Raw genomic sequence first — 13,561 nt, 5'->3', positions numbered from 1 at the left:
TGGTTCATGCAAAATAAATTAGTCAATGAAAATTTGTTTCGCCAATTGAAAAAATACTTTCAAACATGGAGAAAATTATTTAATCTTTTTAAAAAGAGGAAATCATTTTCCCCTCTATTTTTTCCATGCACTCTTTGATCTCCGTTTTTTTTAAATTATTTTTCTTTTTCTTTCTTCCTCAACTAGTCAACGAGACACGACGAAGGCTACGGGGAAGCCCGGTCGAGCTTGGTCTCGTCCCCCGTCTCTGGCCGGTCGTCGACCAGCAACCGCGAGAGGAAGAAAATAAAGAAAAAAGATAAAAAAATTATTTTAAAATTTGAAATTTATTTAAATTTTCAAAAATTGTCCACATTTGCACTATCTATGCCACGTAGAATTCAATCAACAATTTCTAACCAAACGACAACGCAGAAAATCAGGTGAGATTTTCCTTACCAGGCGACGACAAAAAAAAAAATTCAATTCATTTTCAGGTTTAAGTCAAACATTGAAATGACTTTTGGAAAAATATTTTTCAAAAATTTCATATTTTTTGCGAAATAAGCGGTGTGTAAGATCATTAAAAAGAATTTAAAGGGATAGATCAAGTCATTTTAATCAGACAGGTATCGAAGATTGAGGATCTTGCTGCACCAATTATATTGTACTAAATATTGGCGCTTGGACCAGAAAATCTACTTTGGCACAAGAACCCAAACATTTATTCATGAGCCCTTGATAGCAGCCTTGAGCAAGGGTCGGGTCCGTCGGGATCCATTCGGGCCAAGCCTAGGCTCGGAACTTCGGTGCTTTGGGCCTGGGCACATAGGAGGTTGGGCTCGGGACACTAGCACCCTTGGCTAAGCCTAGGACTCCAATAATGCTGCCCGACTCCCACGCGCTCGAGCATGGGTCCACAGAGGTTGGGCTCGAGACCCTAGTGCTCGTGCTGAGATTTCTAACACCCATACTCGAGTCCCATTGAGGTGGGGATCGGGTCTACAATGTCCAAGCCTGAGAGCCTGCGCCTTGGACGGGTTTCATCAAGGCTAGGACCATGACCTCGGTGCCCGAGCTCGTGTCCTCATCCCCGGTGCTTGGGCTTCAACGATCCATCAAGGTTGGGTCCAAGATGTCGGCAATTTTGCACAAATGTTTCGATCCTATGGCATTTATTAATAAAACAGTTTCTGCGTAATTTCACACAAATTAGACTTGTTAAACGGATGAATTGGATCGGGTCATAAATGATCCGATCCATATCGACTCATTAACCCATTTATGTCCCGGTTATCGTAATGCAAATTTTTCGATTCATACTCGACCCATATTACCAAAACACTTCCATATATTCCTGAAATATTTCGGATTTAAAGAAATCAAAAAATCAGAAAAGCTTTTTATGACTAACTTAAGATAGTAAGGTAACCCATTTAAAACTCATTTAAGATCCATTAAGTTGCTAAGCAATCTATTTATAATCCACACTCTTAAATGTGGGTTGAGATCTGTGTTCTTGACCTATTTTGCCACATTTAGCACAAATTATCAAGTTTTATGAAACAATATAAAATTAGATAGTACTTAGAGGGAGAGGCCGAGATTGTAGCAAATTTGAATGCGCAAATGACACATGACCCGTTTTGGATTTCATTAAATTGAAGGAGGATGAGCCGTATATGCTGGTAGTAACTAAGGGCGCGCATGGTAACACTTCTACTTCAGAAATCAACTTTTGGCCGAAAGCTGATGTTTCTACTTCTACTCCAAAAGTTATTTTTGATTAGAGAAATTCATTTAATAAAGGTTGAAAATTTATACTTCTGAAATATTATTAACACAAAACATTCTATGAAAAATTATTATCGGTGGCCGAAAAATTTTTACTTCATTTTTTAACTTTTTAAATTTCTTTAAAAATAATTTGTATTATTAAAATAATTTTTACTTCGTGAGGCTAGAGACGACGACTCAGCTGCGGCGGCCGGCGCAGTGGTCAATGGTTGGCGATGGTCGCGATCGGCAAAGATCGGCCGTTAGCGGCAATCGCGGCTAGCGAAGGTTGGCAATGGGCAATGGTCGGCGGTTGGTGGTGGCAATGGACGGCGGTGGTTGGCTACCGAGGATGGTCGATGAGTTGCGGCCGGCGAAGGTTTACAGTGGGCGGGGCAAGCGATGGTTGGCGTTGGTCATGGGCGGCGGCGACGGGTGGAGGTCGGCGATGGGCGGCGGTCGGCGACAGTTCACGGTGGCGGAAGTTGACGAATGTGGGTATAATTGAAAAGAGGGTAAGGGCGTAATAAAAAGAGAGTGAGGCGAGAAGTACTTATTAAGTTGGATAAGTTATTTTTTTTAACTTTTCAAATTGGGAGAAAAACAACTTCAAAAGTGGAAATTCACTTCAAATGTGGAAATTTCTTTCAAAAGTAAAATTTTTTACCAAATGGATTTCTACTTCAGAAGTTACATTTCCAAACAGATTTCTGCTCCAAAAGCACTTCCGAAGCAGAAATCCATTTTTAGAAGTGTTATCATGCACACGCTAAGCTATCAGAGCTCTTGGGGGCAAGATCTATCCCCTAAAGGTCAAGGAATCAATGAACTAAGATGGTACACATGACGAGATTATTAAGACGGTTAACGAATAGTATATTGCCACGGAAGAATTTGTAGGCCGTCGTTAGATGTATCTAAACGGGTTTATGACCCATTTCATAAATTTATATATAATGGGTTGAGTTATCAGATGGATTAATAATATGCGATAAATAAGTTTAACTATAATAATAATGTAAAATGAATGGTAAATGCGTCATAAACGAGTTTACAACTTACTTAGATCAAATCCACCCGTATGACTCTCTTTTTATTCTTTCTTGCCCTCATTCGATCTCTTGCTCGGTCATTCCGCACTCTCACCTCAATTTGGACATGAGTTTTCCAAGATTGAGTTAAATATGCAAGCATTTTTTTAATATGGATCGGGTTTGATATGGATTAGGTACAAGTTGGATCATGTATGGCTCACTAGATTTGTATTGCATGAAAATAGATCAAAATATATTAAATGGATCTATTTGGGTCGGGTCATTTTCGATCCGACCCAATCCATCCGTTTGAGGGGTCCGGTTATCATATATCAAGAGGATATTGGCTAATGGTATAGATGCCACGTATCACGAGAACATGAGGTGAAATATGGATTATCATGAATCACAAGAACACATATTGACATTAAGATCATTAAAAACAATTAAAAAGGGACAGATCAAGTCATTTCGAAGAAGATAGGCATGGAAGACTACACCAATAGTATTGATAACTGCCGTTAAATGATGGCTCGAGTTTAAATCACTTGTGGATGTATATGGATTTGTTCAAAATCCACGTACGGCGTGCACTGGGGAACAATTTCTCCTGCTCTGATAATGGCACTATAGGACGGAAAAGGGGACACACTTATCTTTTATTATATCTCCATATGCACGGGCTTTTTGTTGTGAAAATAGGAAGTTTGTGGGGCCCACGATGTAGATATGGGAAAGAAAATAAAGAAGCGTTTTGCGCTGCTGGTCTTCTTCCCCGACACGCCGAACAAGACCGCAAGCCGCACGAGAAAAAGCCGAAAACTCTGCGGAGAACAGCCGCACGAAGGAAACGAGAAAAGAACGTACATGACGTTCTGACTTTCAGCTGTACGTCTGCGATTTGTTTGGGCTTGAACAACGCGATTTGTACAGTAAGTTTTATTATATCCAATTGAGTTATTTTATTTATAAATATTTTGAATTTGAGTATAATCTAGATGTAAAAAACACGAACGTATTGAACGATTATAATTTTGATTCTCCAATTATAATGATTTGTTCTTTCTGGCTCTTTTGTGAATGTAGGTATCGATATTCGAACCAAATCACGTAATCTCCGATATCTTTTATCGTTTCTCATAAATTTTCTAGGCCTTTTGCATCGATTAAATTTATAAAATCCTGATTAGTTTCCGCGCGTTATATATCACAATGACTGTTTTTTTGCATAAAGAGCATTATATACTTCACACAGGAGTTGCGTGGTTGACTAATCTGCTCTGGATTTGGATAGAGGCCAACGCACATTTTCTTGAATTTTTCTTTCCACACGTACTTTCGACGTTTTTCCCCTTTCATACAGAAACATATTTATCGTTCAATGAGAACATTAAGAGTTGAAATATATGCATACTATTACTATCTTTCAAAATGGTACGACATTGAGGAGAGCCTGAAAATATTTAAAAAAATTATAAAAAAAATCATAAACTTATTATAATTATGCCGCTTTAAACTTTAAACTTTTTACATTAATGCCGATTCAGTTTATTTGACCGGCCGATGTTGGCTTGGTGCTAATGTCCAGACCCGGTGAGGGCCACAACACCCTTGCCCAAGGTCGACGAGGGTTGGCTTGTGGACTTCAAAAAAAAAAAAGAAAAAAAAAGGAAGAAAACCACATATGTGACATCCCGAAATTTCGAAGTCCGTAAGAAAAATAAATTCTATGGATTTTAGCCACGAATTTCGATTTGGTGAATAAAATTGGATTTTTGAGATTTAAGGGACAATCATTGGACGCGATTTTATTGGATTTGAGAAGGGATTTGGAAATCCGTTAGTGTCGGTTAGAGAAATTAAGTCGGGATAGTCGAGCCGTTGAACTAAAGTGTCGAGACCATTCGCACCTACACCCGAGTATTTTTTATGAGCTACTACAGTTGTGGAGACCTTTTTTGGGAGATGTGTGGACGAGGGTGACGTGACCCCACTTTTGTAGTATATATGACCCGACCCACCTATCTTTTTGCTAGTTTTGGAGAGCCGCCTCGAAGTATGGGGTTATATATGTTTAGCTCCGTAGGATTAAAGATTATCTGCTAATGGAAATAAAATAGTCTTTTGCTAAGTTGACTATTGTTGTTGACTATCCCGCTTTCATATCCCTGTTATTTGAATTATCGTTTGGAAGTTGTATGTTCCGCACACGCTTATTAAAAAGATAAAATGAGTAGGTGGATGATATGCCTAGGACGTTGTCCTTAATTAATTGAGGGGTTTTGGTAGGGATATTGCGTACTCGAGGATCGGGGCGTGACAACATAAATTATAAAAAATTCAAAATGTTATTAAAAAATATATAAAAAAAAAGTTCACGTTGGCACCACCCGTCCAACATGGCACGGCCAACATCCATGTCAGCCATTTCCGGTCATAATTGACCGAATGAACTCAAGTGGTACAAATGCAAAAAGGTTTAGGACTGAATTGATATTAATGGAAAATATTTATGACTTTTTTGGTACTTTTCCTTGCAATAGATTTAGGATTTTTGTGGTAATTTTTTTTTTATGATGAGCGGAATCAATTGCCGTTATCTCTTAATGAGTAAAGTAAAACTTTTAGCATTGTGAATAAAAATTTCAGGAATTTGCATAAAAAGAAAGGAATAAAAAGTTTTCAGGGAAAACCAAAACGGAGAGAACAAGAATAACTTTAGGTTGGCGTGCACTCGTGCCCACCTTTAGCTAAGCTCGAATGTTCGTCTCTCTTTCCAAAAGCTATCTCGAATTTTCGTGAGTCTACATTAACGTAATTCTCCTTCTTGCATTGTTATGCTCCTTTCGGGACATATCACAAGGTACCCTTTTGTATTTAGGTTAATGTCCTAAAGAATTTTACGTTGATATGTTTGTGCCACTTTTATTTCGAATTAATTTTCTATCATAAAAAATTTTAATTTGACACACCCTTGACACATCTACCAAAATCTTACTGCAAAATTGGGGCAAAATAAGGGATTTCAGCATATGTCTGAAATGCGAGTGTTACTTGGGCAAAATTAGGAAAATTCTCAATTTCTGTTCGTTTTCTTATTGTCTAGTTTTCTCAAAACGACGTTGTTTTAGGAGATCAATTTCTATTGAAATTCCCACAATAAAGAAAGAATGCATAACTCTTTTTTACAATTAAGTTAATGCGAAATCACTAGAGAAATAAACGAGAAACAATAAAAAAAGAAAAAGACCGATGATTTACTTGTAATCAAAGAATCATAGAGTTACAATCACTCATACGTTTGAGTGTTTCCTACATTTAGATTACACTTAAGCCCAAAGTGTAGAAACAAACAACTCAATTGAACGTAAACCTTCCCCACCTCTCTGCAATGTTTTATATTTAGAAATTCTCCGACTTTATTTGTTGAATGGAAAAGTTACTATCGATAATGGAAAAAAATGTAAAACTCATGGCATAAATCAGGGGTGTTCAAGCCAAAAGTAAGGGCTATTCGTACGGTTGAACCAAGGAGCGCCCTCCAACGCTTTTGTCCAAGTGCGGGAAAAGAAAATGCGGCCAACGAACGGGGTTGCCCCGCAAGTGGAAAAGCCCCGATTTAAGTTCATATGGAGCGAAGAGGAAGTCAAAAGCCGTGGCCGTGTGTTGTTTCACAGACGGTTTGCAGTTGTTGCTCCGACATCTTCTAAATCGGAAATCGTCATTAATGTTCTTTCGATTGAAGGAATCCTATGTTTATTCTTTGGTCCTGGACAGACGGTGAGGACACTTTTCCTCGCTCCTTCCTTGATTGTTCGATCATACAGCTCCCATCGTCTATTTCTTGCTAAGTTTATCTGCTAGCGATTTTCATATTTATATCGATCAGGAGGTGTCAAAAAGAGTTGATTCTGATGGAAACTAAAGAGAAATTACGGGCCCTTTGGTTATCAGCTTTTACACGAGAAATCTGGGATGCCCGACCTTATGACCCACTGTTCGTACATCTTCATGGACCTGTCATCTAAATTCTCCAAAGCTGAAGCTCCTATACACAGGAGCTAGGAAACACCGACATTCTCCGGGGGCCAGCGTGTCATGTCCGATGTTCTCGTACATGCGATGAACACGTGGTCGGTGCTCCCGACATTTCAGCGATATGTGAGTTCAGCATCCCGACACACCATTTTGACACTTACGTGATCAATTTAAAGCATTTTTAATAATTTAGGTGTCAAAATGTAAACTTATAAAAAAATTATACATTTAAGTCATATACTCAGCCACCATAAGATTAATATACCCAGCCAATCCAACAAAAACCTAATCGTGAATCATTAACAGAAGAAGAAAAATAATAATAATAAAAAGAAGAAGAAATTCATCGCTGATATTTTTATATATATATGATGATTTTATCATGTATATATAAAAATATACACATAATATATAAGGTGTCGAAATTCTCTATTTTTGAGAAATGACGTGTCATGTTAGTGCTACTCGGGAGAGGAGGATTTTCCCCTCAAGGAATCAGATCAAATTTATATCTGATTTGCCTATTTTTGTGGCTTCATTAAGGGAACGTCATGGGAAAGTTTGGAGGTTTCCTACGTCGTGAGTTGCTACGACGGTTACCGTGACATGGAGGGACGAGGGCAGGTGGGGCGGTAGCTGCTAACGGGTTTCCCCGAAACGAAGACCCGAAAGTGGGAAACCCGGATTCGAGATCCCACGGTGGGGGCTTGTGACGCGGAATCAACGAGAAGTCAAAAAGATAATATTATCCGTCGGCGTGGGCGTGTGGTTTCTTCTACACGGTTTGCGGCAATTACCCCGACATCATCGAGGCATCCGAAGCCGGACATTGTCTCGTCATCGTCATTCTTTTTAACAAAAAGGAATCCTGTATTTATACCTCGGTCCCGACAGGCGTTAGTGCCGTATTTTCCTCGATTCTTATTTTCAAGTATTTGATTGGTAGATTATATACATAGAAAATTCGCATATATCTCTTGTTAGGTTTATTTGTTAGTGACGTTCATATTCATAATGTGCCAATCAAAGAATCTGACGGAGATAACGGAGGAGGTAAGCACGGCCGTATTAACATAGCCGTGTAGGAGCTATTGCAGCTACGATGGAACAGACAAGGGTAGTGTTCTTCGTTTGGGTTTCAGTATCAAGAAAGTGTTCCGGAAATTCCAGGGACTTACTAGAAAATGCAATGGAAAGAGGCGCGGAGAAATGAATGCCCTAGGCTAGGAGAACATATTTTTCCTCCTAAAGAGATGGAATCACAAAAAGAGGAGTGGGCGAGTGAAGCGAGATGTAGTAAAAGGCAATCAAAAGAACTGAATCAAAGTAAAAAACTGTAGTAAATGGTTAAAATGCGAAAATAACCCCGGACATCTATTGAACCAAAGGTATCCAAAAAGTAAAATTATAATATATTAATCGACTAATGGAAACTCACATATTCAATAAAGTAACTTATGTATAACCATTACAATAACTACTAAAAGAGTTTGCAATAACGAAAATTCACTATTGTTTTACGATAAATGTCGACTCACATAACAAAACGAACAAATTTAAGGATTTCTAATATATATATACACGCGAAAACTGATTTAACAAAATGTGTCAAAATAAAACACTTTGTAATATACGTCATTTTTTTTTTTTTTGTGTTTAAGGAATTAAATCAAATTCATACACGTAGCCTATTTGTGGCTTCACTAAGTGAACCTTATAAGAAGGGTGTCACTAGCCTGACTGACGGCCGGAGGCCAGCCACAAATTTGCTCTCTTTAATATTAGTCTAAGAGTGTTGCCGGGACCTACGCAGAGCAAAACACTGGTCCATCTCTCTTCCAATGAAAATGTGTAGCTAACAAAGGGCAGTGACTCCGTCATTCTACGGAGGAAGGTAATCTCAGAGAGTTTCAATTATGCTTCTCGTTTGGAGGTTTCCTATTTCGAAGTAGAATTTTTAGAAAGCCTGTGTATATCCCCGTAAATCTTTCTCCTCAACAAAGTTGAGGATTGATCGAAAATCGCAACCCTTTGCTTTGGAATTGTAGGATACAATTCTTTCCTTGATGAAACTTCATCCCATTTAAAATCATACGTCCTAGATTTAAGTCTCGGTCAATCCCTTTCTAAACCTCTTTTTTGACATGCAACTCGTGTTATTTAAGTCCGGGTGGCAAACAGTTCCCAGCAAAGTTCCAGATGTCCTCAAAATGCATACAAAGAAATACACTCGGATTACTTAAGTTTTGCAGAAAAATGGTAGTCCATGATGACTAAAAAAAAACAAAAAGGTTTAGACCAAAAAATTTAGGTCACCTAAACTCACTTTTCGTGTCATTCGACCGCTCTGTTAGTAAACTAGATGTTCGATGTTGTCGATGTCTGCGTTCCAAATTCAGAGAATAATGCCCCACTTGAATTGAGTTAATTAGACATGTGATTGACGGGCGTTATGAATTTGTTCCTTGCCTTGACATAGTCTACGGACGCGATTCATTTCGATCCAGTCACTTTGTTCTTCAGGCAATTTTTCTCATGATTTTGTACTTCGCATTCTTGGCTATATGAAGGCCAATCGTGCTATGGAATTCTTCGGTGTCTTCATGCTCATGTCTGAACTTGCATGCTTTACTTGGACATTGGCGGGGCTAAGGATTCAACAATATATTAGGTTAAACGTTTATTTTACAAAAAAAATCTGAAGCATGAAATGTACAAATGAAAATTTCTAAAATAATAGTTTCGGGCTTTGGCGTCGAGCCATTCAATTTGCCGAGCCCAGATAAGCCGAGCTCGATCTTTTGACCCGTGCCAAAACTCAAAAGACCAATCGATAGATTACACATTACTTACAGGATGAAAAGAATCGAGTTAGAACTAATTAGTGTTGCTACTGTTCTCCGCGCACAATTTTCCTCCAGAGCTTCCTGCTTTTCAATCCCAAGTAGCTGAGGATTGGAGTATCAGGGACCGGAATGCACTTGACCACCCAACCGATAGGCCAAGCCATGGCCGCGATCCCCACGCACGCCCCCCATTGTCCCCAGCTCAGCCGCTCCGTGTTGGCGAACCGCTTCAGGAACTCGACCATCACCACCTGGAGGACCACCGTCGCGAAGATGATCCCGAGGAACAGCTTGTTCTTGTGTACGCCCTCAAACACGTTCTTCTTCTCCAGCTTCCTTGCGTTGAACTCGTTGAAGACCTGGCACAGGACAAACGCGTTGAATATCAGCGTCCTCTTCACCGCCTCGTCCACGCCGAAGATCGATTCCCCCTTGAACTGTAGAGTGAGGAGGACGGCCATTTGGTATGTTGCTTGGGCCACAAGGTTCCTCCACATGATGTTGGTTATGAGCGGCTTGGTCCGGCCCACGGGGGGCTTCTCCATGAGCTCCCGCGTGGGCCGCTCCGTGGCCAGGGCAAGGGCGCCTAGCGTGTCCATGATCAGGTTCACCCATAAGAGCTGGACTGCTGTCAGGGGGACATCGCCGGAGGAGACTGCCGCCACGAAGTTGATGACAAGGGCCGCAACATTCACAGTGAGCTGGAATTGGATGAACTTCTGGATGTTATTGTAGACGCATCGACCCCACCGCAGCACCGTCACCACAGAGGTGAAGTTGTCGTCGAGGATGACAATGTCGGAGCTCTCTTTGGCGACCTCAGTGCCTTGGATGCCCATCGACAGCCCAATATCGGCTTCCTTGAGGGCCGGTGCATCGTTCGTGCCATCCCCTGTGACGGCAACCACGTGACCTTTCTGCTTCAGGCATTGAACCATGAGGAGCTTATCGAAAGGCGAGGATCTCGCCATGACCTGGATTTTCTCAACTCTTCGAAGCCTCTCCTCAGGCGTGTAATTGCGGAACTCAGCTCCTTCCACGACGGCTCCATTGAAAGCATCGTCCCCGGGCCTGAGAATCCCGCATTCTGCAGCAATGGCCTTAGCAGTGAAGATGTTGTCTCCCGTTATCATCTTGATGTTCACTCCCGCATCCTGACAAGCTTGGACAGCACTCTTCACGCCGGGACGGCACGGGTCCTTAATGCCGACAAGTCCCAGTAATGTCAGGCTGTCCTCTTGGATCTTCTTCCCATCTTCTCTTTCTTTGATTGCTTCCTCGGAGACTTGTTTATGAGCAAAAGCGATGCACCTGAGGCTGCTGGCCGCCATCCCCTGGATAATCTGCTCGAATCTCATCCTTTCATCTCCGTCCAAATCTTTCTCTATCCCTGACCCGTCATAGAAGCTTGAACACATGGCCAAGACCATCTCTGCCGCTCCTTTCCTGTGCACATGGAATGTGTCGTCCACGCTCTTCTTTGTTAGGACACCGCTTCTCTTCTTCTGCGAGTTGAAGGCTTCGACTCGGATGACTTCGCAGCCCTTCTTGATCTCCTCCATGTCCATGGTCAATTGCGAAACCGCCCAGGATAGAATTGCTTTCTCGGTGGGACTACCTGAGAACTCATACTCAGATCCCGAAGACGGCCTATAGACACTGCCCGTGGTGTTCAAAGCGACCCCATCCTGAATCAAATCCAGGACGTACTTGGAGGCAGAGGAGTAGGCTTTTTCTGCCAGGGAGTCTTGGCCGACCCAGAACTTCGTCACCTTCATCTGGTTCATTGTGAGAGTGCCAGTCTTGTCGGTGCAAATAGTGGTGGCCGACCCCATTGTCTCGCAGGCCGAAAGCTTCCTCACCATGGCCTGATCCGCCATCATCCTCTTCATCGAATATGCAAGAGTGAGGGTTACCGCGAGCGGCAAGCCTTCAGGAATTGCGACCACCACGATTGTCACTGCAGCTGCAATGATGCCCACCACGGAATTCATGATATCATCACCCGTGGTTTGGCCTGCAACATATTCCCGATTCCCGTTCTCATCCTGTGTGTTTCCCGTGAAATAGCGAATCAGCAGGACCACGAGAACCAGGAAAGCAACCGCCAAGCCGACTTTGCCAATGGATGAGGTGAGCTTGTTGAGCCGAGCCTGTAAAGGGGTCTGCTCGCTGTTGTCGCGGCTGATAGTGCTCATCATCTCGCCCCACGTCGTGTTCATGCCGACAGAGGTAACCAGCATCTGAGCATACCCATCAGCGACCTTCGTTCCAGAGAACAGGAATGGATTCTCATCTCCGTTCACTTCTACGTGATCACTCTCCCCGGTCATGCTCGATTCATCAACCTAAATTGACAACACAAACGTCGCACATGGTTTAGTGACGCTAGGATTACACAATACGAAGCATTCTGGTCTTAACTTGAAGCAAAGAAAAACGAAACATGAACAAATTAATACGAAACAAGAACAAATGGATTATGTTTTAACCTAACTTTTTCCAGTAGAAATTTTTTTTTTTTTTCAACAGAGTTTGTTCTACTATGACTAGAATATCAACAACATTACTTTTCCTCTTTTGTCATAGAATCGAGACTATCAAAATGGCAAATTGCCAGGCATGAAGCAGAATATGATGCTCATCTACAAGTTTTTGGACTAATTATTCAAACTGTGCTCATGTTTATACACACATTTCTGGAGGGAACCAACATGAGTTAATATAATAATATGCATATCTAATCTAATGCGTTCCGATAAAAAACAAAAAAAAATCTAATGCGTCAAACCAGTACAAATTGTCGTCCATGCCCGCAAGGAATGCCCGTTCGAGAACAGTCCGTCTGCCGGAACTTGATCGCCGATCTTCAAACAAATGACATCTCCGACGACGACCTCGAACATGGAAACCCGCTGCCGACGACCCATCCTTATCACATCGATGAGAATGTTACCGCTCACCCGAGACAATTTTTCGAACTGCCGGTTCTCGCGGTAATTGTTCACGGCCGACACGGCGATCACGAGGAACACCGCGACGAATATGCTCCCGCCATCGTACCAGCCTTCCTTGACCCCGTTCTCCTTAATCCCAAAACCGAGCGAAAGCCCGGCGCAAACAAGAAGAATCATGATCGTGAGGTCCTTGAAAGCCTCGAACACGAAGTGGAAGAAGCCCTTGGCGGGCGGCTTCTTGTATGAGTTGACGCCGAAAGCATCTTGCCTGCGAGAGACGTCGTCCGGGTCGCCCCTTATCCGGGCTAAGACATCAGTTTCGAGTGTGGAGGCGACTTTCCCGACCCCGCCGAATTCACGGAGGTGGCCGAGGTCCTTGTCCTTGACCAGTTTGGTGAGCTGTGACTGATCAATATGGAAGAAGGAGCCTGGATGATCAGAGCGAGCTCTCCAAGCCCGATCGGGAATCGAAATCGAAGTGTAGGAAGGGCATTTCCTAGGGAATTTCCTGGTTTTCTTTGCGGACATAGTGATGGCTCGGTAGGAATAGATGGTGGCGAAGGCTAAGCGCCATTGCTTGGCGAACTTGCGCACAGCGGGCAAGTCGAGGGAGACCTCATAGCGAACGAAGTCGCCACGGAGAATGCTTGTCATCGCTCGAAAGAGAGATGCAGGGGCTCGTGATCCTCCAACGGGGTAAGGGTGGCACAATGCAAATAGCAAAAGACAGAGAAAAGCTCTGATGCTTGGTTTTGCAATATATGTTCGGAGACAAACCCCATGCATTTTATAACGTGGGATCAACCGACTTTTCCTTTGCCATAACATTGCTTGGCAATGTCAGGGGATCCGGTTCTATCCGGTTCCTTTCTTGATCACGACGAAAAACGAAAGTCGGCGGGCGCGCGGCTGGTGCTGACGGGTTGCCGCG

General features: G+C 42.2%; 1 protein-coding gene across 1 annotated transcript in view; it reads right to left on the bottom strand.

The window, feature by feature from the left end:
* Window positions 1-13,306, bottom strand: part of LOC115734036 (putative calcium-transporting ATPase 13, plasma membrane-type) — a 34,358-nt gene extending 21,052 nt beyond the window's left edge. The window contains exons 1-2 of the mRNA XM_048284567.1: window positions 12,487-13,306; window positions 9,690-12,021 (exon numbers count right to left, since the gene is read on the bottom strand). Of these exons, the coding sequence (XP_048140524.1) occupies window positions 9,718-12,021; window positions 12,487-13,284 (3,102 nt within the window). The 5' untranslated portion in view covers window positions 13,285-13,306 and the 3' untranslated portion in view covers window positions 9,690-9,717. The remainder of the gene's footprint in view (window positions 1-9,689; window positions 12,022-12,486) is intronic.
* Between the last annotated feature and the right edge of the window lie 255 nt (window positions 13,307-13,561).

Source organism: Rhodamnia argentea, chromosome 1 (assembly GCF_020921035.1).
Source record: "Rhodamnia argentea isolate NSW1041297 chromosome 1, ASM2092103v1, whole genome shotgun sequence".
Lineage (NCBI taxonomy): Eukaryota > Viridiplantae > Streptophyta > Magnoliopsida > Myrtales > Myrtaceae > Rhodamnia > Rhodamnia argentea.
The sequence above is the reverse complement of the archived record's forward strand: the minus strand, read 5'-3'. Positions and strand labels throughout refer to the sequence as shown.